The 24,413-nt window shown below is 39.7% G+C and overlaps 1 protein-coding gene across 1 annotated transcript in view; it reads right to left on the bottom strand.

The window, feature by feature from the left end:
* Positions 1-24,413, bottom strand: part of zgc:172282 (leucine-rich repeat and fibronectin type III domain-containing protein 1-like protein) — a 51,079-nt gene that overhangs the window by 25,664 nt on the left and 1,002 nt on the right. The window contains exons 2-6 of the mRNA XM_054605594.1: positions 23,549-23,700; positions 23,098-23,351; positions 22,688-22,931; positions 22,403-22,560; positions 20,985-21,365 (exon numbers count right to left, since the gene is read on the bottom strand). Coding sequence (XP_054461569.1) covers positions 20,985-21,365; positions 22,403-22,560; positions 22,688-22,931; positions 23,098-23,351; positions 23,549-23,700 — 1,189 coding nt within the window. The remainder of the gene's footprint in view (positions 1-20,984; positions 21,366-22,402; positions 22,561-22,687; positions 22,932-23,097; positions 23,352-23,548; positions 23,701-24,413) is intronic.

Genomic DNA, 24,413 nt, shown 5'->3' on the forward strand with positions numbered 1-24,413 from the left:
ATTCAACCAAACTGTGTGTTTGTGTGTATGAGAGAGATCGAGGGGGAAAGAGAGAGAAAGACAGATTGATAAGAAGTTTGTCTGTGTCTGTGTGTCTCTACGTGTGTTTTGGAGAGAGTGTTGTTCTCTCTCTGTGTGTGTGTGTGTGTGTGTGTGTGTGTGTGTGTGTGTGTGTGTGTGTGTGTGTGTGTGTGTGTGTGTGTGTGTGTGTGTGTGTGTGTGTGTGTGTGCGTGCGTGTGTGTGTGTGTGCGGAGAGAGTGTCTATCTTGAGGATAAACTCATTTCTATCCATCCGACCCAAGGTCAGCTTGCTCTGTTAGGGATTTAGACCAACACAAGCTATGTCAAAATCTCATCCCTCCTTCAGTCGTCCCCAGCAAGAAGGCAGAGTCCGTGGTTCAAAGAGCAGCTCTCTACAGTGGATTCATAGGCTACATGAGCAACAAAGGAAACAGCTTTCGGACACTGGCTTTGTATAGAGCTGATATTTCTATCAGTCTTAATTATAGCCATATGTATAGTCATAGGCAGGGATGTTTTAAGGGTTTCAGAGCAGCATTTATAGAGCCATATTGAGGGAGTCCAGGGGCATTCACCATGGGAGAAAAAAATATAGCATTTCAAAATCAATAAGAGGAATACATCTGCCAACATACATAATGTATGTAAATAGGAAACCGCAGTAGAGCTGAGTCTAGATGTGTGTGTGTGTGTGTGTGTGTGTGTGTGTGTGTGTGTGGAGGTTGAACTTGATTGTTGGTGTTATTGTACCCTGAGCACTTTGTTCTATCCATCTGTATTGTGAGGTGCCTTAGCGAGTGTTGTTGTTGGTTATTTAAAGTCATGTAATCTTAATATAAGAGTGGTTGCTGTTAATGTGGGTTTTTGTCTGTCAATTTCCATCAGCACAGAGTTGATTTTTGAAAAGACACTGAAGTAAATGATCAGCAGTCCGTACAGACCTGCAGAGGATTATAGGGTGCAGTCTGGCTTATCTGTCTCTCTGCCTGCACTGAATTATGAACAGAACCTCTACTGTTACCTCTCTTTATCTCCGTCCTCGTCTCATCCGTCAGTCCACGGATAAACAGAGAGAAATAATATATATATAAAACAAAGTGTTCATCAGGCCAAGCAATTAGATCTGAATGGGACAATGAACCTGACCAGATCCTTTTTTGTTAACTGTTAGAGTGCCTAGAGTCACAAGAGGTATCTTGTTTACAATACTATGTTTACTGCAGTAAAACTGAATGTTGTTTCTTTCAATAACTTCATATGCAAACATACACAATGGGAAGTTTAGCTTGAATAAATAAGGTCAAAAAGCCCTGGGTAAACAACGACCTAGCCTTTCCCAGGGATACAGAATGGTATTGATTGATGCACCATTAAAAATAGTGAGTACAGATCCCAGCAGTGTTGCGATGAAATGATTCCTTGTGTAACTAAATAACATCATGGATGCTAATTCTTTGCATTCATGCTACTGTAGAATACTCTATTACTAAAGCAAGCATGCTTCCTCAATGAGAAAATAATAAAAAATATATATAATAATCAGGGTTCCAATATGCTAAAACAATTTAAGTTCTCTTAGAGCATGTGTGCAAATGCTGTTTTTCTTCGTTTGATTCTCAAAACAGAGCGAGTGAAGTCACATGGCTATTCAGAGCTTCTCAACAGCGCTGTCCATGGTGCTGAAGAGGATGACACATTTAGTCTGCTGTCTTATGTAACTGTTTAAAAGCAGTAAACATACACTAAAAACATTGAAAACAGATACAATAAACCCATACCATTTCCATATTCTCAAAGCAGATCAATGTTATTTGTTGCCCTAACAAGCCGATTGTCTAAACCAGTGGTTCTCAACCTTTTTTCAGTGATGTACCCCCTGTGAAATATTTTTTCAGCCAAGTACCGGCTTAACCAGCGCAAAGACTTTTTGGTTGAAAAAAAGATGTAATACACAGCGCTGTGCCATCAGTGTCTGATTTATTAAACTGTCAACACTGAAGATTGCATCGTTGCATTGAATTCAGTTCATGAACTTACACTTTTTTTTGAATATTTATTAAATAACTCTTTTTAAAGGATTTTTGAATGGATGCTAATTTTAAATATATTTTTTAAAAATCTCACGTACCCCCTGGAGTGCCTTCACGTACCCCCAGGGGTACATGTACCCCCATTTGAGAACCACTGGTCTAAACGACAGTGTTTGCTATTGTGATCGCTTTAATCTTCCAGCAAGTTAGTGTTCTGCTCCATTTACAATCCCAACAGAAATACTGTACTTTCTGATCCCTGATAAATTATAGCTTTCCTCTTTATGATTTAATCAGCATTTCCAAACAACTGACTATTGGATATTCTGTACAAATCCCAAATGCTACTCTCAGTATCAAAGATTGATCTAGAGACATTAAACATTAGAAGCTCTCCTGCTGTGCTCCCCTTTGGTCCTCCAGTGAGTCACCAGTTAGAATTCAAATTCAAATTAGAAAGTGGATATGGTAACATTATTTTTTATTACTGGTTATGTACATTTATACTTGCGAGATGAGAACATCCTGTTCCTGACAGGGTCTCATATGTACTTTGCATTCATGCTATTTTAGATACATCACACACATTCATGAATAAGGCAATCAGTACAGGGCTGACAGGAAGGACTCAATCACAGACAGTTATATCAAATTATATTAATAATAACATTTGTATGAAAATTGTTTTAGAAAGGGAGAGAAATACAACTAAATGCAGATCGCTGATGTACAGAAATAAACGTGAAACTGGTGCTTCCTCCGTATGGCAAGATATATTCTGACCTGCTTTCCATGCAGGTTGAGCCAGACAAATTCAACACACTTGTCTTTCTGGCTGGAGCTATAACTTTGGCCATTTTATGTGTTTCTTTTGGTTCTAAGTAATAAAACTGCTACTCCAGAAGTGCATAGTATTTCTTTTGAATTGTCCTCTCATCTTTTTTCTGCTGTCTTGTTCCACACAAGCTTGTTATGGCTTATGACTGTTTAAATTGAGGTTTGAATGTTGTATCTGTAGTAATACAGGGAATGGAAAACAATACAAGTGATTCCCTCCCAAAGGATTTACAACACGACAATTACATTTTATATTCTGATACGATATAGAGACAATATGGTGAAATTGGGATGTACATCAGATTGCAACCACTTTTATTGCCACAATTGTAACTAACATTGAGGCAATCTTCTATGTTTTTCTCTATCTTATTTTCTCTACCTGTCTGTGCCTCCATCTGCATGTCCAATTCACTTTGCAGGCTATTTTTTCACTGTCACAAGCAGCAGTAGAATATTGTGCTATTTTTGTGACCTTGAATCGCACGGGATAGAAGAACAAAATGGGAGTTGCATGCAAATAAGGTAGCATGCGGCAAGGGGGTAGTATTATTTTTGCGAAGCAATTCCAAGGACCACGTCTCTCGTCTCTCAAATTTATAATTTGGTGATTTCGCCTGCTGGTGTGAAAGAAATGCATGCTCGAAATGTGCAACAGCGACACAACAGTGCTAAATAATGTGAGTAAATAAGAGTGATAACAGTAATCTAAATCAAAAATAATCAAATAGGCTCTCTGTACTCCTGGACAGTGACCACAGGGCATTGGTATTCACTGTTAATATGTATTTACTTGTATTTCTCAACCAGCTCACAGCTAAAGAACCACATATTACCAAGTCTGCTTCTCTCACTGTCTGTCTGTCTCTGCTTGTTTGTAATTAATGTTGGCACATACACACTTGCACACACACACACACAGACACTTAACCAGTTAGCACCCAAACCAGCTGTGATGGGTTAGATTTTCAAGAGCCACAGCCATATTTCCTCCTGTTTATCAAAACCATCGATCCATAAACCTCCCATGGTCCATCAACCACAGAGACAGAGAGAAAGGGGGCGAAAGAGCGAAACACATACAAAGGCAGCGAGACAGAAAGAGGAGATAAAATTCATTTAAAGTTCAATGTTGACAGTGGGAACCATGTACTAAATTTAGCACATCTATCATAGATTCAATACAGAAAGGAGGATAAGGAATGAGAAAAAAAGAAGAGAAGAAGTTTAGATGGGAAAATGAGGGATCATAAATGTAGAAGAGAGAGAGAGAGAGAAAAATGAAATATTATGGAATGAGCGGTGTTGACACTAGGGAGCTTGTATTTAGTTCAGCTGGCGGATTAAAGCCTAATTTTACATCCATCTAAGTGGGCCATAGGGGGAGAGAGTGGGGCCGAGGCTGATGCTTGTTAATGGCTTAAGAGTCTTGTAAGGGCTGGGATAGACTTTGAGTTCAATGACAAGTTGTACTTGATAGACGCTGGAGGTTTTAGGGGCTCAAGAAAAACATGTTTTCAGTTCAATACTGTCAAGCAGAAGATCCAGGCCGACTAAACCCCTTCAGTTTTAATGTAGTAGCGGTGCTAAATGAAAACGGCATTACTCACAATTTTAATCATGCTTTTGCTTTCTCCGTTTAATTGAATGCACCGTCCCTCATGTGCTGAGTAAGGTCCCTTAGCTGAGGCCCAGCAAAGCCCACTAAAAACACAATATGGACTCTGTTTAGAGACCCTCATTCTTTAAGCTGTAGCACTAGACATGCATATGAAGTTTCTGGGACAGTGACTTGAATTCTGAGCTTTGCTGTTACTGTATAGCAAATGTTCTGTTTCAAAACTCTCCATAGAAACCGGAACTTGAAAATTATGAAGTTCTTATTTGAGTGATCCATCACTGCCCTCTTTTATAATGCATGCATTAAAACAGAATAAATTCAAAGGCATCAACTAAGTGTACGCAGGGTCTGACATTTTCTTTTTTTTTTACCTGCCACCGTGAGCATTTCAACCTGCCACGTATGAAGTCTATGTAGTCAGTGGTACCAGGCAGTAGAAATATGAAATATATCATGTGACCTGATTCTCTGAATATTTTAACTCTGGAATAGCTTTTAAAAATATGTAAGTAAAACTTTTCTGCCATGGTAGCATGGTACCCTGTGTTTGGCAGGTGACAGGTGCTCATTTCAATCCTTGCTTGTAAGTATACATGAGATCCAAACATGTACAAATCAAAGAAACCAGGGATACAAATAATGTGTGCAGAGACGGAATATACGGGGAGTTAAAGAAGAGAAACAAAGAACATGAAGAAAAAAAAAAGGGAAGGAGAGACTCCGATTTCCGGCTGGTTGAATATTTCAAACAGGAAAAATCCACATTAATGCTGAAGGGAGCTGACTTGGTTACATGTTTACACCCTCACGCATAGAGTCCTTGCAAATGATCTACTTGGCTTATGCAAATGCAGTGTCAGCAAATGCAATAACACTGCTAAATCGAAACGCATCAACACAGACCACACCAACGACTGCCGTACACGCACATGCTCAAAACAACACACACTCAAATGCAAACACCTGCCTATACATAATTAATATATATTTCACTCAACATTATGCACTCATATATGAAAGAGGCACTCATCCATGCATGTACACAAACCATGAGCTAGATCAGCCATTATTAGGCTGCATATGCGCTGACATAGAAATATATACATGAACACACATTCACAAATAAAAATGATGAGCACAGGCAGTGAAGTAAGGAGTTTATATGGTTATGATTATTCCCCTCTGCAGAATAATGCCTCTCTCCCTTCTTTTCTGTCCTGTTTCTCTCCATTTCCTTGTTCATAAACCTCATTATAAGCACTCACACCTTTTCCATCTGTGCCAGATTTCCATCCAAATGTATTTGATATTTTAACCAAGTTTTTAGAAAATATGTAAAATGTGAATGGATAGTTCTTTCCATCCACTACCAGTATGCAATTATTAAGATTTGGTTCATCGAGATAAGCAGTAGGTGGCCGTTATACCATTGCAAAAGAAGAGGGCGCAATAAATGACGTAATTAAAAGAGCACTGGTAGAACCTGCAAAAACTATTCATAAAACTGGATGTAACATTTGTCTATTTCATATATTATTGTGAGGAAGGTTGCATCCGATATGTTTTGGGCGATAAGGTTTTAATCTGCCGCTTTATTAACCAGAAGCTTCAATGGACGTTGAAGTGACATTCTTGTCCATTTATTTGCTAATTCAGTTTCCATTGCACTCGGTCGCATCTTGCTTTTATCAATACACCAATCTTCCATTTTTTGCATGTTTGTTTTTTAAATTGTTCAGCGTTTCCACTCAGTTTTTTTCTATGCGTAAATTGAAAATGTGCATAATAAAAAGGTTGACGGATATGCACCTAATGCCATTGAGTTTCAGTCTTACTGTGTGGTTGTCTGTGTGTGTGTGTGTGTGTGTGTGTGGGGGGGGGGGGGTATTTAGGAGCTTATTACTGTAGCTTCCTGATGTGTGAAAAGCAACAACACAGACATAAAGCAGAGATGATAGAGCAGGTAGAGAGATATAGGGTCAAAGTAAAAGAGGAGAGTGTAGCAAAGGAAGGAGGAAGAACACAAAGACTGACATGAAGGACAATGAGAGAAGCCATACATGAGCATCACACACAAACACATTCAGTACCCACCCCAGCCGAGTATAACACACTCAAAATGGGCCAATTAAAAGAGGCCGCTACTGAGACATCGGCCTATTAGCTTTGACGGGACGCTGTTTCCAACAATTAACCGTGATTGCTCAGTGCCCATGTGAGACCATTAGCTCAGGACACGAGAGACACATAAAATGCTTATGTTTGAATAAACACAATCAAAATCAACTTGCCTCTGACATGAAGATTGCCCGACCTTTTAGCACTTCATGCCCACTGGCACTTTTCTCAGCAGCAATAACTAAAGATCTACGTTTTAACACAGGACACAAATGATAAGGGCCTCTATTTATCAACAACTGCGAATCACAATGATGTGGTAAAATACAGCCTGACTTTCAATAAAGAGAAGCTAAATTATTAATTGAGTCATCATTTGCCCAATTCATAGCTTGTAAAGTACATAGTAAACTTATTTATCTTGTTCTAAACGGGTTCAGCAGGTTGTGCAAAGCACAGCATGTCAGTTCTCATCTGCTGAAGTACTTTTTTTAGAGGTGCTGAGGATGTTCCTAAAGAAACTGATGACATCTTGTAACATAATGTGTTACAGCTCTCGGTAGGCTTCGTATTAAATGTTAATTTCCACCACATCACCACAGTGTGGTTACATATGCCCCTAAGGAGGAACTTATTTAGATACAATAAAGTTAAATGTACGATCAAAGTCTTAACCAATAAAGACATGTGCTACTGTGTTTTATTAATAACCCCATGTAAATACGGCATTGTCTTTTTTTTTACTATACTGAGAAACATAACGCTGAATCATGGCAACTATTGAATCAAGATTATGGGCCATATTGTTTGTAGACAGACTTGCGTTTGACGTCAGCATGTTGAGTGAATGGAGAAAAATGAATGGGCAGATTTATTTCATTGTTGCTCTATTCATATTTTTATGAAATTAAAACCAACACCGATTTTTTACACTGCTGCCACAGTTTCTTGATTCTCAGCTGGCATTGCTCTCCTGCACATGGTTTCTGCATCAAATATCATGGAAATCAATACCATATGTATTTAGATATTTCACTAAAAACAGCAAAAGTTAACCTTTTGTTGGTGGTTAAGACTAAAGGTCATGGGATCATATCACTGTCTGTACAAACATTTATGTCAATCCATCTAGGAGTTATCAAGATATTTCACCAAGGTGGTGGACTGACAGACATTGCCAAGCTACAGTCACACATGCCAACCTGAGGGTGTCAGTATGTCGACATAATGTCAGTTTTTCAATGTAACCTAGTTGGAATGCATCAGGTTGTAGTTTGTTGCCTAAAAAGGCAAACCGCTGATATGTAGTTAATTGCATCTACTTTTATTTTGTCAGACTGAAAAAATCGGGATATACAACACCTCCTTTGCTTCCATCTACATTGTCCGCGGCTGGCATTTCCATAATTGGAACAGCTGGCTCTTGGCATTATGCTCTCTTAAGTTATTCATTCCAATAAAAAAAAAAAAAGCAAAAGAAAACAATACAAAAATAGTTACAGGCACAAAAAAAAGAGTTGTTAGAGCCCCAGACAGCCAATTGTCTGGGCATCTCTCCAAACTCAAACTCAGCAAGCCAGTTCTGTGATAGCTCTGGTCACCAGAAGTGCATCATTGCCCCTTTGTTTACAAACATCCAGACTACTTCTTAAACCCAAATTGATTTTTATTTTACTGACACTAATCCTGGAGGAAACCCCATATCACCACATATCAATAGCACAATGGCGCAAGACAATGGCGTACAGATACCACTGAGATTCAAGGGGCCGGGGAAGAAGTGAACACCCAGCAACTGTTTAACTTTTGATTATTTCCCACTGGCAGCACTCTGTCTAGTGTGTGTCTTCTAAAGTTCAATATAACTCTTGATGTACGTGTTAGTGTGTGTCTATGTGCAGAGCCTCTCCAGTTTTCCTATAAGTTGTTGAATAAGATAGGTGGCTGTGTGTTCAGGAGGTCGCTGATTCAGCTGTCTCAGATTCAGTGTCTCAAAGCCTGTTCAGTAGGGCCCCTGACAGCAGCTTCTCCGTGTGGAGCCGAGGCAGGGTCCTCCCTCCTAATGAGGCATCATTCCCACCTCTATCCTCCTACCTTATCTCCTTTGCTTCATCTTTCTTTTATCTTCCACTCTCCTTCCACCCTTTGTGTCACCCCTACCCTGCTCCCCATCCTCTCTCCCTCTCTTTTCATCTCGCTCCTTGCCCTTCCACACTCCTTCACTGTTTTTCTTCAGCTTTCTTTTTGTTTTTCCCAGTCACTCATAGTCTCTCCCTTCCTCTTCGCCTTCTCCTCTTTTCTCTTTCATCTGTACTCAACTCTAACCTGTAACTCCTCCCCATGTTTCTTACATCTCGCTCCTCGTGCTTTCCTCCTTGCTTTCCACTCATCCCTCTGCCCTATTTCCCGTCTCTGTGCCTTGCATCTCAATAATATCAAAGTTAATGAATAAAAGAGAAGGGAAAATGAATGTATGCACTTCTTTGATGTTATTGTAAGTGAGTCCAGATAAGAGCATCGTGTGAATGCTGATAAAATGTTTATGTAAACGGGGATCAAAGGATACCGCACTGGGAGCTATATCTGTCTGCTCGATGTCATTTGGAAAGAAAAGAGTTGGCGTTCGCGGTACTACAGCTAAACAAAAATGTTAAACAAAACTATTGGAATGCATCCCTGAGTTGAAGAAGTCTGTGATTACATGTGGGTTGCAAAGCTATTATAATGACTTGGTTTTATGGGGGGATTAATCTGCATTTGGAATGTAATGACTGGCATGTTGGGCAGAATTAATCTTAGAATCATAACAGCATCTTTAACAAATTAACAAGGTCATGATTCAAGTTGATGGCCATGGGTTAGCCAAACATTTTATGATTGGACAGACTCGCTACTTAAAATATGAAGCACCACCACAAAATTGCTCGGTGCAGTTGTTTTAAATCACACTTTAACACACTCACATATGAGCTAATATCATCCGAAACTGAACATCTGAACACAGGTGACTAACAGAGAATGTGTAGGTTTGTACTAAGACACAATGCAGAATCTCCTGAGCATCACCACCTTGTGTACAGGCTCCTGCTGGAATCAATTCACTGTGGCAACCTAGATCTCCATATACAGTACTCATGGATGAGGCAGATGTTATGAATAACCATGTACTGCTCTGTAATACTGTATAGTAATTATTTAGTAATACTGATAAATTATTCACATAATTGTTGCTACGGTAGGTGTTTATAGCTGGTGACAACCAATACTACACATCGATGTAACAGCATGCACCATTTGAAAAATAGAAAAGTATGACTCCATACTGTTTAACACTGGGTCGCTGTACACATATGAGTGGAGGCATGTGTCTCTTTATTTATAGAGGGAATCTTGGATTAGAAGAAGGAAATAATAGATGACACCTGAGAATAGGAGTAATAGGACAAGGGCATGAGTAATAGAGAGATCAAGCAAGGGAATGACAGGAAGAGATAAGAAAAGAGAGAGAGAGAGCTGTATGTTTCAAGTCTATACCAACAAGACAAGAATGGATCTCACCACGAAATCCAACACACCTTCAGAGCAAAACATCAATCCCCTTTGTTGTAATCGTGTTTCACATGACCTGTAAAACAGACCTTGTTCTCATGATGGGTTCACATGTCAAGTTCTTGATCTATATCAAACACAAGCACCCACAAACTCACGCTCACACAGATGTATTAATTATTGGGATATTTCTGCTTTTAACAAGTTAATGCATTTTCTAAAAGAAATTAGACCAATTTAGTCCTCCATTTAGCAGAGAAAAGGCCGTTTTATTAGGAGGAGGTACAGAGAGGGAGCTTTTCAAGGTTGGGCTGATTATGTTCTGCACATGATGAGGAAGGGATAGATGAAAACATTATTAGATAATACAATATAAATTGAATATGGAACATGCTAGCTATTGATACTTGCTTTGTTTCATAATCTATTCATGAACAGCTATGAACACGTGCAAAGTTGTTAAACAGGGCTAAAAGGGTTTTCCAGTTGTTGTGACCTCTGACTTCATCACAAGCATTAACCCAAGTCAACTGCAATTCAGTTGCAAATAGGACAAGGATAGAACAGCCTCAGATTTAGTTAATCTCATCCTAGTTTACTGCTGAACTACATTGGACTGCAATGCACTTAATCTATTGGATTGGGTTTCCATGATTGGGATTGTTTAGTCTTGTCTTGTTTACTATTTTAGCTAATCTGATGGGTTTTTTTTTTTCTTTGTTTCTTTTTAAAATGTATTTCTTAATAAGTGTGTCAAACGAAATACATTTTGATCAAATACTTTTTTTTAAATATATTTTAAATGCATTCTCTATCCATTTATAATTTAATTTAAAATAATTAATTTATATAAATTATTTCCTGTTCAGCATTAAAGGGTGGTTGAGGCTTAGCCACACAAGCATGGATCAAACCAGGGTGTCTGCAAGTTCACCAGATTAAATGTAAGACTATGTAAGATTTTTTTTAAATCACATCAAATACAATTGTGTTTCAGTCATAACGGCCAAGATAGTATGATTTGTGATATTTTTTTTTGAATGTCAACACAGTTCTGCTCACTTCAATCATGTACAGTTCTCACCTCCAACTCCATCAGATCACTAAGAACACACTAGTTACTTGTGCATGCAAGAGAAGACCTAAACATGAGTTATGAATTGGTATTGATCCGAAAAATATTTGGAAATGGCCTGAAAATATGCTTGGGATAATGTCACAATGTGGAGGAGTCAAAGACTAAATTAATGACTAAATCATTTTTTCTAAATATTAACACTGTTAATGTTGTGAGGTTTCGAGTCTCTCACAGCTGCTGTCACATAAGGAGGTCTGAGTTCAACACTACTAGGCAGCTTAAAGCATGGATGAATCGTGATTGAATATTAAGCTTGTGCAAGCACACGCTGGAAACTCAATCATTAATGAAGAGTTTATTTACTCATATTTCATTGAGTGTTTTGAGGTGCAATCTATCCGCCATCTCTCAGCTCTTATCCCTACTTAACATCCAAATCCCCTTTTCTCCTTTCCCCCCTCATCCTCTCATGTTTCTCTTTGCTCTGCTCCTCCCCTCCTGCCCCGGTCTCCTTCTTTAACCCACTGCCTCTGTCTTAGCTTTATCATTCAATAATTCCCTCCCTTCACTCTCCCCGCCTCTCACTGACTTTTTTTTTTTTTTTTTTAATTACTCTTCCCCATCCATAAAGAGCTGAAGGCTGGGTGTGTTGGGGCTCGAGAGTGAATGTGAGTGGAGGACCGATGAAGAGGGGAAAACAACCTAGGAAGGGGGGGTTACAGGATAATTAAACATTGATTTGGGATGATGATGAGAACAGCAACAAGACGCCAAACAAGGGGATTATAGGTCAGGCAGCCGACAGCGTTCTGCTGAGCTCGGCAAATATCAGGGACAGAAGAGGAAAGGGAGGCAGTGTGAGGAAGCAATAAGTGAAACGTGCAGGGTAAGGCTGCAAGTTTAAGAATAGAAAGAGGAGGAAGCATGAAGATGAGAAAAGTTAAAAGCAGGAAAGCAAAGGGATATTAGAGCAGCCAAACTGGGAGTAAAGATGGGGAAGGAGGGAAACAGATTTGGCATATAAGGCAGCTAAAAACAGTGATAGAGCAAAGCCAGAAAACTCAGGGTATAGGAAAGTGATACAGATGGAATCAAAAAAATATATAAAAAAGAAAAGGGAAACAAATAACAAATAATTTTTTTTATAAAGGGACAGAATATAGACTTAGGATCATTTAAAAATAAAGAAAGACAACAAGAAGAGATGACTAAATAGGCAATGTCTTCAATGTCTTTAAACTTAACCTCTGATCTGACTCATTAGTTCTGCACTTCATTGGCACAAATACAGCAGGTACCACTGATGCCAATGAGTGTGTGTGTGTGTGTGTGTGTGTGTGTGTGTGTGTGTGTGTGTGTGTGTGTGTGTGTGTGTGTGTGTGTGTGTGTGTGTGTGTGTGTGTGTGTGTGTGTGTGTGTCATTTGTCATTAGGCCCTTGAGCTCATTAGTATGTACGCAGTGAGTCATTCAATTAAATAGCAATGACCTACAGCCAACTGACTCCTCATCGCCACCAGTGGGAGTGGGGATGGGCACACGAGCGTGCATGATTGTGTGTGCGTGATATGATCATCCAGCTATATCATTTTGTGATATTGTATGTTATGCTGGTAGCAGCCTGACTATATTTTCTTTGATGTTAGTTATTAGGTGTTTTGGTGTAGTGTGAGCTTCTAAATGAGCGAGCAGAAGCATACTAATTTTCTAAAAATTGTCACTGTGTCAAAGGAATATATTATTAAAGCAAGCTGCTGCCACACACTATGGCAAAAAGCCATATTGTATCAGTTTTTTATGAGCCATATTATCTATTATTTTCAAGGTCAAACACACGTGGCCAGGGCTCACTCATTAAATTGTAATTTAGTGCGTAACAGGGCGGCGAACCAAGACAAACTCATTATTCATATCAATAAATTTACCATAGAGGGTTTGTATGATTTTTTTTTTCATCATGTTGCACTGTACTTCTTCAACTGTATTTAAAAAATGACAGATACAGTGCAATATTAAGGCCAATATGAGTAGAGATAGGTACTTACTGAACGGTGCAACTCTCTTCCACACAGGCAGACCTTCATTCTCAGACACTAATACAAATATTTAGGAACTCAAACCTCGTTTTGAGGTGAGAAAAGAGATCTTAAATGTTACCAGGTTAACAGTTTGCTTCATGTAAACTAGAAATAGGCTACATTTGTGTTACCCAAGCATATTTAATACTTGATTTAATTGGTTGGTTAGTTTTCTTTTAACAAAACCACATATTTTATTTGGGGCTATGAACTGTAACCATAACAACATATGCATATCAAACTTGTTAAATAATGGACAAATGCACATCACACATGAACAAGCTTGTTTGTGCTTCATATATGTCAAACTATATATTGCTGCATGTACCCACATTCATAAACACACACACTCTCTCACCCTCTCTCTTTTCCCCATCCCTCTAGACACACAGTCCCCCACATGCAGGCCCACCCCGGCCCACCCAGCTTTGCCTCAGATGCTCGCATCACCTGCTCCAATGCTATTAACCCCCCAACACCCTTTAACCACTCACCAACCCACACATACACACTTAAATTAAAAACTACTTGTGCACTGACATCAGTTCATTCATATTTCAGTTTAATAATCCTTGACAATTCAATATTAATAGTATACCAAGCACTCTAATGGGTTTCAGCAATCTAAACTTTATGTATTCATTCAGAAGAGAACTGAAGGTATTATAGAGGATTTAAAAATAGACAATACTCATCCGTTTTCCTATTTTTTCCTGGCTTTGGGAGGAAATAGTCCTATCAATGCAACAACAGCTCTGATGATTGAGTCTAACAAATAATGAGACATCGGTGTCAAGCTTGTTTTCATCCGTAAGGTTCAAAAAGTGCATTTGCATTTGCTAACGTCTCATAATGTGCACAGCATCCCTAAACACATCTTAAGTAAAAGCCACGAGAGCAGCTATCTACTGCTGGTGATGTAACGTGTTTTAATGCATGTTTCAAGTCAATATACTGACTCTGCTGGGCTGAGTAGATTTTATGTGTCTGTCCATTATCCAAAGAACCACAAACTACGAACAATGCAGACAAGCTAGGGAGACAGTTAGGTCACAGGCAGTGTTCTGCCCACAGAGTGTTTTTTTATGTGTGTGTATGTGTTTCTGTGATTGAAAAAGGTTCACTTTGACCTCGGTCTGCCCTTGCGTGATGAGGAAAATGTGAGGCGAATACAATTCTTTAGATCAACCTGGAAAAAAAAAAAACACGGACACAAACACGCACACACTCAAAAATCATATTCCACATATACCCGATGATGGACTCACTTGTACGTGATCCAGACAGAGAACGTGGTGTGAATTTTTAAAGAAGAATCGAATGAGTGGTCTTAAAAGAAGGTTTTAAAGCAATATCTATTTACCGTGTTTGTGAACGTATGCTTATGTATGTGTGATGGTGCTTTGCATTGATGGCATAAGATTAATGTACCGTGAATGTACTTTAAAATCCCGTCACGATATCACACCAGAATTAAAGTGTTTGCTTTATGGAGTGGCCCCCGTTTATCTGAAGGCTGGCACAACACACTGCAAAAGAAAATATGAAGGAAAATTATATAATTTATTTTGTTATATCAAACCAACACATCTGCAAATATGGTAAGATTGTTTCACTTATTTTAATACAAATAAACTTGCTGGGAGTGTGTTAACTACACAACAAGGTAGTCACACCACTGGCAGATCATATGTAAGTAAAATAAGTGTTAAAGGCTCAAATGAAACAAATACCCATATGCAGGTACTTTTTGCAGTGCAGGATTCAGCTATGTGCTCCAGCTGGCTCTGCTTATGTTACATATTGTTGACAAAATGTAGTATACTATAAATGGTAGAGATGCAGCTATGCATGCTACAGTTGAGGCACAGTTTCCACTTCAATTGTAATCCTTAAACAGGATGCTCTGATTGGCAGATTTCAACACTACCAAGGCAGATTCCTCTCACATAGCAATATGTTGAGCTAGACCACATCCATTAGGTGATCAAGTCTTCATTATGACAGTGAATCTGCATGCCTTTGAAATGCGCCCGAGTCACAAGTACAAACAAGAGCCCTTAGAAAGCCAATGCTACATACACGCTGCATTTGCACTGCAGCTTAAGCGTTGCCATGCAAGAAATAAATGGACACCACGGGTTTGGTTGTTCAATGTCATACATGCATACTTGTATATGACAACTGGTAGTATCATAATAGTATCTATGTGTTCTGTTTTGCCTGGAGTAGTGTCATTAATTCTCAGCAACTGGAGAGGCTGGTCCTTGGGCACCTCCGCCCCCTGGTGATCTCATCTTTGGACCCACTTCAGTTCGTCTACCAATCTGGCATCGGGGTGGATGACGCTGTCATCTACCTGCTACAAAGATGCCTTTCTCACCTGGAAAAGGCTGGAAGCACTGTGAGAGTCATGTTCTTCGACTTCTCCAGTGCTTTCAACACCATTCAGCCTTTGCTTCTGAGGGACAAGCTGGAGCAGGCCGGGGTGGACCACCACCTCACTGCGTAGATACTGGACTACCTCACCAACCGTCCACAGTATGTGAGGATAAGGGAGTGTGAGTCAGATCGGGTGTCCTGCAGCACGGGGGCCCCACAAGGAACCGTTCTGGCTCCATTCCTCTTCTCCATATACACATCGGACTTCAAATATAACTCTGCTACCTGCCACCTGCAAAAGTTCTCTGACGACTCTGCAATCGTCGGCCTCATCTCCGCCGGTGATGACAGGGAATACAGAGAACTGAACCAGGACTTCATAGGATGGTGCCGGCGGAACCGCCTCCAGATCAACTCTGGTAAAACCAAAGAGCTGGTGGTGGACTTCCGCTGGGGTAAACACTGTCCTCCGGAACCAGTGAACATCCAGGGACAGGACATTGAGATTGCGTTAGATTTCTGGCTAATACACAGCTGCCTTGTTGTACAGTGTGCAAACACATAAACACACATAAACACACATCACACATGCACACAGATGCACACTTGAAAAGGCATTGATCATTTTAGCCAGGGGGTTTTGAAGAGCATGTCTGAGACACGGTTAACTAACACACTGCCGACCAATGGTTTTCAAAGTACATACACACAAATGCGCACGCAGACTCACCCACACACACACACACACTCTTGGTGCTATAATAGCATTGATCGTAAGTAGTCAGGGGTTTTGAGACTGCGTCAGAGAGCCCTATTTATTCTCTGAGCTCTGAAAATCCGTACTATTGGTGGTCTTTCTAAAGTGAAAATGATAGGAAATTGAGCAGGTAGCTCAATTTCATTTATTCACTCAGTAGAGGAAAAAAAGTAAGAATAGTAGAAATGATTATGCAGTAAATTCAGCTATAATTGTTTATCTAATGTGCCTTGAACACCAGAAAATTTATTTTAATTAATTCTGATCTTATCAAAAAACCTAGTGACAAAGAGTAAAAAATACAAGTAAAAAAATGTATTATCTAACATACATGTGGAAGTTATCATCACTTCTTGTGGCACAAAGCAATGTTTATACTCTCTTATTATGAGGACGAAACACAATTTGATTTTTCTTTCTTTCTAGCAACATTGATAAAGCTTCAGCGAGTGTGACATTGATCGGTTTTAAAGATATGCTGCTTTTATGTAACAGAGATAAGCAAATGTAAAGCTAAATACATTTGTTAGGCTCAGATGGCTTCTCCTTGTGGCACCAATATGTTGTTTCCTCGTTCTCTGTCCCCCCCCAAACCTCTTCTCTCTTCAAGGCTTTGTGCCTCACCCCTCTTAATGGATATTGACCAAAGAAAGACAGAAGAGAGGAACTGTATACACATGCACACGGACACACTCAGGGCTGTTTTTTTTTTTTTTCCTTTTACTCAGAGCAGAGCTGGTGCAATGATGATGCCTCCTAATGCACGTTAATCTCACGATGCCATATGACTCCACATATGGTATCAGAGTCAGGATTCAGCCATGATCTTATGCGATGAAGTGCGATTATGAGAAATTATTCTCATGCAACATTACATTATTTTAAACCGCGACATGAGTAGTATGAGGGATCAGACAGTGATATGAGCAAGATAATTAAGATTAAGCTATAGTGTAGCTAAAGCCTCAATGTGTTTTTCATGTGCTGTGCCACATTGCACATGTAGGGGCGGCTGTGGCGTAGTGGAGAGCAAGGTTGTTCTCCAATCAGAGGGTCGGTGGTTCGATACCCAGCTTCGGCAGTCGATGTGTCCTTGGGCGAGACACTTAACCCCAAGTTGCTCCCGAAGGCTTGCCATCGGTGTGGACTGGATGATGAATGTTAGTTAGAGTCTGATGGTGGCACCTTGCATGGTAGCCTGTCATCAGTGTGTGAATGGGTGAATGATATGTAATATACTACTGATTGTAAGTCGCTTTGGATAAAAGCGTCTGCTAAATGACTGTAATGTAATGTAATGTATCTGTAAAGCCATCTCCTCTTTCATTTTAAGGTGGCTAGGTTAACCTGCACTGTCAAACTTCTAGTTATTGTTTTTTGTTGAACTCAAAGTTGTAATCCTTAATATTTCAGTCCTGATTAATTTGGCAACACTTTTGGATATCATGTCAGCAACAAGTACAGCGTAATACTACAAACACTCTTTAAGCAGCTAGTTTGTCAGAAATACAAAAGCAACAAACAAATGCACCTTGTTTTAATAAAGATAACAGCCGTGATCTGATTTCATGGTAAACACCGTGCAATAACTTTTTAACCCAGCAGCAGGACATGGTACAGTCAGTTACCCTACAGGAGGTGTCTCTCTCCTGCAGCTCTTCATAAAAATTAAAAAAACTCATTGTCCACTGCAAAAATTAAATGATGACCTGCTGCCATGTCATGTTTTTGTTTTTTGCAAAAACATATTGTGTTTTCTGTTGCTGTTTACAATAAAAGCCATCCTGTGTTTCACCAGTTGAACACTCTTAAGGGAAGCAGTAACAGTGAGAATTATTGTTTCTAATTGCAGTCACTAGATTCAGCTCTTACGCGCCGTGAAGAGAGTGTACGGTAAACGTTGATGCTGATATTAGTTAGGTAAAATGATTAGGTCCAAACCCCATTAGCTTCTTAGCCGACTAATCGGTTGTTTTGGTCAGCGCCTTAGACTATTACTGTTGTGGTGCTTTTTTCATGCTGAAGGACTTATTTCCCAGAAACTTATGAGCACATCGCTAATAAACACAATATTTGAAGTGGTGCTTGTCTGATATTTCTTGCGAAGAAACTCAGTTAGGCACAAAATCGTATGAGTGTTAGTCATCTAATAATTTCTTTGGTTGAGGACAGCCCTAAAAATAGCACTGGATTACATACATGCATTATTTCCTGCAGATCACATCTTTGCTTTGGAAGGCAATTTGAATCCAGCATTGGCAGACTACGCCACTGCCAATAAAAACTACAGAGAGATCATTATTAAATATATATAAACTGAATGGATTTTGCAGGAAGAAATGCCTGTTGGATTTTATTAAAAAATCTAAAGATTTATAACTTTCAGTTTAGGCCAGGAATCTTAAGCAGGCTTTTAATGGTTGTAATTATAACAAAGTTAAAATATTTCAATATGTTAAGAATTGGGTTACTTGGTTACAGGTAAAGGTTACAAATCTGTGTGCATCGAGATAAAAACTGATATTTTGTCTCAGTGTAGCGAAGTATATTTGTTTGTGTGTGTATGGCTGTAAAGTTGCTATGTTATATGATGAATGCTGATTACTGCTGTGTCCTTTGATTGTTCGATAATGTTTTTCGCCCCAGGTGTGGGTTCATTTAAGGTCTGAGTTATACAGTTAGATTAGTATTATAAACATCCAGACAATCTGTTTGATAATGTGAAGCTCATGAGACTGACAGCTACCCACACAACGATCTACACACATCTAGACCTGACCAGTAAGGAGGGTTATTTGTACCTACAGAGCTGCAATGCCTGCTAACGGCATCCAACCTTGAAGGGGCAGGTGCAGATGGGTGGTTGCTATGCAGGAGATCGGTAGCCATGCTTAGAATTGTAAGAAGCTGCTTGTCTCCCACAGTTAGCTGAGCTGTCTGAATAAACAAGTGTCCTCTAGCTCAGAATAACATCATAATCACTTCTCCAAGATCCCCCAATTCCATATCACACAAGTGTTGACTTTTCACAAATGAAGAGGGACTGTCTGATTATCCTGTTAACGTGGATGGATTTGACACATCTATCACAGGGTCTTCTTTCAAGAATTATTTTTCCCCCAGAGACAATTCTACCTGTTGATAAAGAGTAATAAGGCCAAAACAGTACTAAATTGGTAATCACAGAAGACAGAGTGATGGGCCTTTATTTGGCCAGATTATTTGCACCTTTGAAAAAATGAAATGAATTAATAGTCAGCTGCACTTGTTCGTGATAGTATAAAAGCCACCTGTCACTCAGAACAAGATATGGGATATATTCCCAACCTGTTGCCATGACAACATATGAAAACTCGAAAGAACCAAAAATAAACAGTTTTCTGAGAGATTCGGCCAATAATGTTGCCAGTGCTTTGTTTTTTTTTTGCACATAGAGATAATGTGGAGGATTCCCCATGACTACCAAGGTTTGGAAGAAATCTCAATTGAAAGACATACAAGTGCTCTATGGTAGTTACCCAATTCTTTTTGTATCGCTTTTTACAGGTAGATGACTGCAACAGTTCCCCATAAAATATTCTGCTGCTGTTGAGATGAAAATTAGCGTTGCAACACAAAAAAGCACGAATTGGATCATTCATTAAAGTTCTTTGAGTCGCATGCACATGTCCACAAAAGTCCAGCATGCCCTTGCATATGATTTGCATATGATTTGCTACACAATGACCTTTATACCTATTCAAATGATGAGCATTAAGTGAGGCTCATTTCAGTGACAACATATGGCTGCAAAGACACCATTATCAAGACGTAATACCTAATACCTTGAAATGCTCTTTCAATCCATATCAATTTAATTCAAGTGTTCATTCTATTTATATTAAGACTTGGAATGAAAGTATGCTGTATATGCAGTAGCATGTTCTGCACACAAAGCAGGAAACCTACCTGTTTTGTCTTCCTTCTACATTGAAACTCTTACATTTTACTAAATGCTGTAGTGGTACGATAGTCATCAGTTCAATGGGTGCTAGTCAGTTAAATCTGACAAAGTAAGGACAGTTTTAATATATGGAAAAATATCCTATTCATAGAGCCATAATAAAAATACTAGCAATGAAACAATGTGGCAACAAGATCAGCACATCATCGTGGCACTGAAGCAATCTGACAGACAAGCCTTAAAACAGCCACAATCACATTTGGCCCAGGCCCAGCGAACCCAGCAATGGCTTTATCATTTCAGCTGATTAGACTTTTACGACTGGATGACTGGCTAATCTCCATTTGTATCATCTATCATCTGCTCTCATCCTCATAGCAGCGGCTGATGCTTCCTTATTAACTCACACACAACTGCACACAAACACATGCTAACATTGAATAAAACAAACAGGCACAGAAATGCTTTTTACTAATACTCCTCAAAGAGTAGACAGCAGGCATCATTTAAACTGGACAGAAAATGAAAACTCACAGATCACATCATAGATTAACAGTGTAGATAAACAGACCTGTAAACCAGTGTGTCATCCCCAGAGCTGTTGTACTGGACCTGGAACATCCTGACTCCAGTTGAAGAAGTCTGACTGCTCCATCTAATGAGGGCAGAGTTCCCTGTCAATTCCACCAATGAGACCCTTCGGTCTGCTCCTCTGGTCTCGTTGTTAGGCAGGGCAACCTTAGAGGAGGTTAGGATGTCAGAAGGGGCCTGTTCAGAGGACGGGTCTCGGCTGCGGCTTGTGCTGTTCGCCAGATGGGGCATCGCTGTGACAACTAGCTCCACCCTTCCTGTGGATTCACCTGCTGCGTTGGAGGCAATGCAGGTGAAGTTACCTGAATCCTTCAGGGATGTTACATTGATGTCCAGGCTTCCATTAGGGAAAACCAAAGTTCTGAAACAGATTGAGATGTATCGTTCAATGCATTAACTGTAGTGTAAATGTTACAACAAAGTAACAAATATATACTGTTAAAGAATACAGGCATTTGGCATAGTCAGGACTTCATATGAGATTTGACAGGTCCTTTCCCTCCCTAGTCATTTCAGACATATATTCACTTCTGGTAGCAAACTGATCCACCATTATTTGGTAACTTTGAATTTAAGCAACAACTCTCTCCCAGTCACGTAAGCCCTCCTTCTTTGTCACCCACACAGGAGCAAACACTGTTCTTATCAACCCATTAAGTCACACCTGTACTTTACTGCCTCCAGCAGATGATCCTGCCAGCTTCAACCACGAGCATCCAACCACACTCTATCCAGATGCAATGCAGTGACAGCCAGGTTGAGGGGATAGTTGCTGACAACTTGTGGGCTTCATCTCCATAAGTTTAGGACCTAACCCAAATGGTATTCTCCAACAATCCAACAATGCCTAATTTCCATACATCTAAAGATGCAAACAGAAATGTCAAATCAAAAAGTACGTAAGAAAGATATAGAGGTCTGTGACATATTTAAAAATACTGTCAATGATTTTATAGCTGATGTTTTATAGGGAAAGCCACATATTTGACACATATGCCAAATTTGTTAACAGATGGAAATGTGAGAAAGGTGTGACCTCGACAGCTACCTTCTAGTCCTTATTCAGAGTTCGCCCACACAAGCCATATGCCAAAGCCCTACTTTTAAAGCCAAGACATAAATTATGTGAGACAGCCCTGTCTAACTTTTTGACTCTGTTGCAAATAGCACTGAGGTGAGGCAGTACAGGGAGGAATATTTAAAGAGCCGCTTCTTTTGCACCTTCCAACTGGGTTGCCACGTTTCTGACATCATTGATTATGGAGCTGAGTCGCATGCCCTAAATTAACAACCTCTCCTTTAATTTTGAGAAAATGTTCAATCAATATGCTTATGAGTAAAGGTAATTCATTTTATATCAAACAAGAATATAGAACTGTATAGAAATGATCTAAGTACCTGGAGCTATTAGATATAAGTCGCCCTTCAGGGCTGATCCAGTGGACTTCAGGCTCTGGGTCGCCATTTGCCTTGCACTTCAGGCTGGCAGGCTGGCCTTCCATAGCCACTGTATGGGGTGACTTACGGGTCAGAACTGGTGGGTCACAAATAAACTCCTAAAGGGCAAAAAGGTATAAGGTCATTGTTGTCTTCATTGTTTCAATTATAACAGTTTCCTCTTAGTTTCAAGGTTATAAGACATTTTTTATTAGTTTCTTGCAAGTGAAAAGCTTAAAATGTCACCTCTTCAGGTATTGTCCAGAAATACTTGGCACTGAGGTCCGGGGGAGAGGCGCATGTCTCAAGGTCGTCTTCTCTGGTCAGTCTTCTCAACCACAGAAGTTCACAGTTACAGTGAAGGGGGTTGCCACCAAAACTCAACACCAGGGAGGATAGAGGGGAGCCTTTGGACTTGGCATAAACTGGGATTCTTAGGAACAATGGGTCTGGGGGAATTTTCTTCAGCTTGTTGGACGTCATGTCTAGCCTGTTGATGGACGGGGTAAGGAGAAGATGAGGGATGGATTAGGGGAGAAAGGGAGAAAGACACAGATACAGTATCAGTATATCAACAGTTGTTAAGTGATCAGTAAACCAGCCTGTGCATCTTTACATCATCTTTTAACACACCATTTGATCATCTATCAGTTTACCTGGCCAGCTTGTGTAGGTTGGTGAATACCCCTTGGGGGACATTTTCTATGAGGTTATGATCCATATTTAGGGTATTGACATTGGTTAGGCGCCCGATCGTGTCCCATGGCGCTTGGGCAAGGTTGTTGTAGCTAAGGTCGAGATCCTCCAGTGTTGATAGGAAGTCATCAAAGGCGTGGGGTGATATGGAGTGGAGCTGGTTGCTGGCAAGGATCAGGTGGCGAAGGTTGGTCAGGCCTCTGAAATGGTCATCCTGGTTGGTGAAAAAGCAAAAATGCTGTGAATAGCATCAAACAAATATTCACTTCCTGTCATTGTAGCCCATTAGTTAAATTATGTATATCTATTAACCAGCCAAACGTAAAGGCCTATAAGTCTGTTTATCAATCCAATAAACTATCAGATTATTAATTTCCATTTACAATCATTTAACCACTCCAAAAGTCTCACCTTTATCACAGTTAATCTATTAGAGTCTAGATGGAGTGCTCTCAGTCGCCGCAGGTCACTGAATGCTGAAGGGAGAATCTGACTGATGGTGTTTCTGGACAGGGTCAGATGTAGCAGGCTGGTCATGTTGGCAAAGTCCCTTCTTCGGACAGCTGGGAGTGAGCAGAGTGAACACAAAGACATGCTCAATCAACTAAGTCCTACATGACCAGATGTATAACATTGGTACGGTATTAAGTAGGGCTTGGTATCTTTTAAAATGAAGATGCCCGTACCATTATCAGAAGCCTTAAAGTGATAACAATACCGATAGAGTACTTTATGTGACACCACAGTTACCACTGATAATGACATCCTCCAACAGAAGGCAGCAAAACCACTACAGTGTAGCTGCTGTGGTAACAGGTCGATCACATGTTGTATTTAATCGAAAAACGTGATATGCTGTGAGCGAAAAAATACAAATAGTCATTTTTGTCTAGATAAATTGCAGGTATCGAGAGGTTTTGATACTACTTTGATTGTTTTTTTTTCAGTTAATACCTTAAGTATCAAGTATAGACGCCCAGCCCAAGTATAAGTGAAATATTGGATGTCAGGAAATATACATATGCATTAAATAGGTTTTTAAAGCAGAATGTTTGATAGCAGAAAGATGTCTCTGGTTCTTAAAGAAAAGGAAGACAGAAAAGAAAAAGTTTTAGAAAATACAGTGTCTCTTATTTTACTATTCCGATGAACCTGCTGCTATGATCATATTTGGCCACATGCAGACCATTTTGTTTTAATTTTTAAGATCAGCAAGTCAATGCCCAATTAGCCTCTAAGAGCATGGACCCCATGATACCATGGATGTTTTAATAAC

Source organism: Anoplopoma fimbria, chromosome 1 (assembly GCF_027596085.1).
Source record: "Anoplopoma fimbria isolate UVic2021 breed Golden Eagle Sablefish chromosome 1, Afim_UVic_2022, whole genome shotgun sequence".
Classification (NCBI taxonomy): domain Eukaryota; kingdom Metazoa; phylum Chordata; class Actinopteri; order Perciformes; family Anoplopomatidae; genus Anoplopoma; species Anoplopoma fimbria.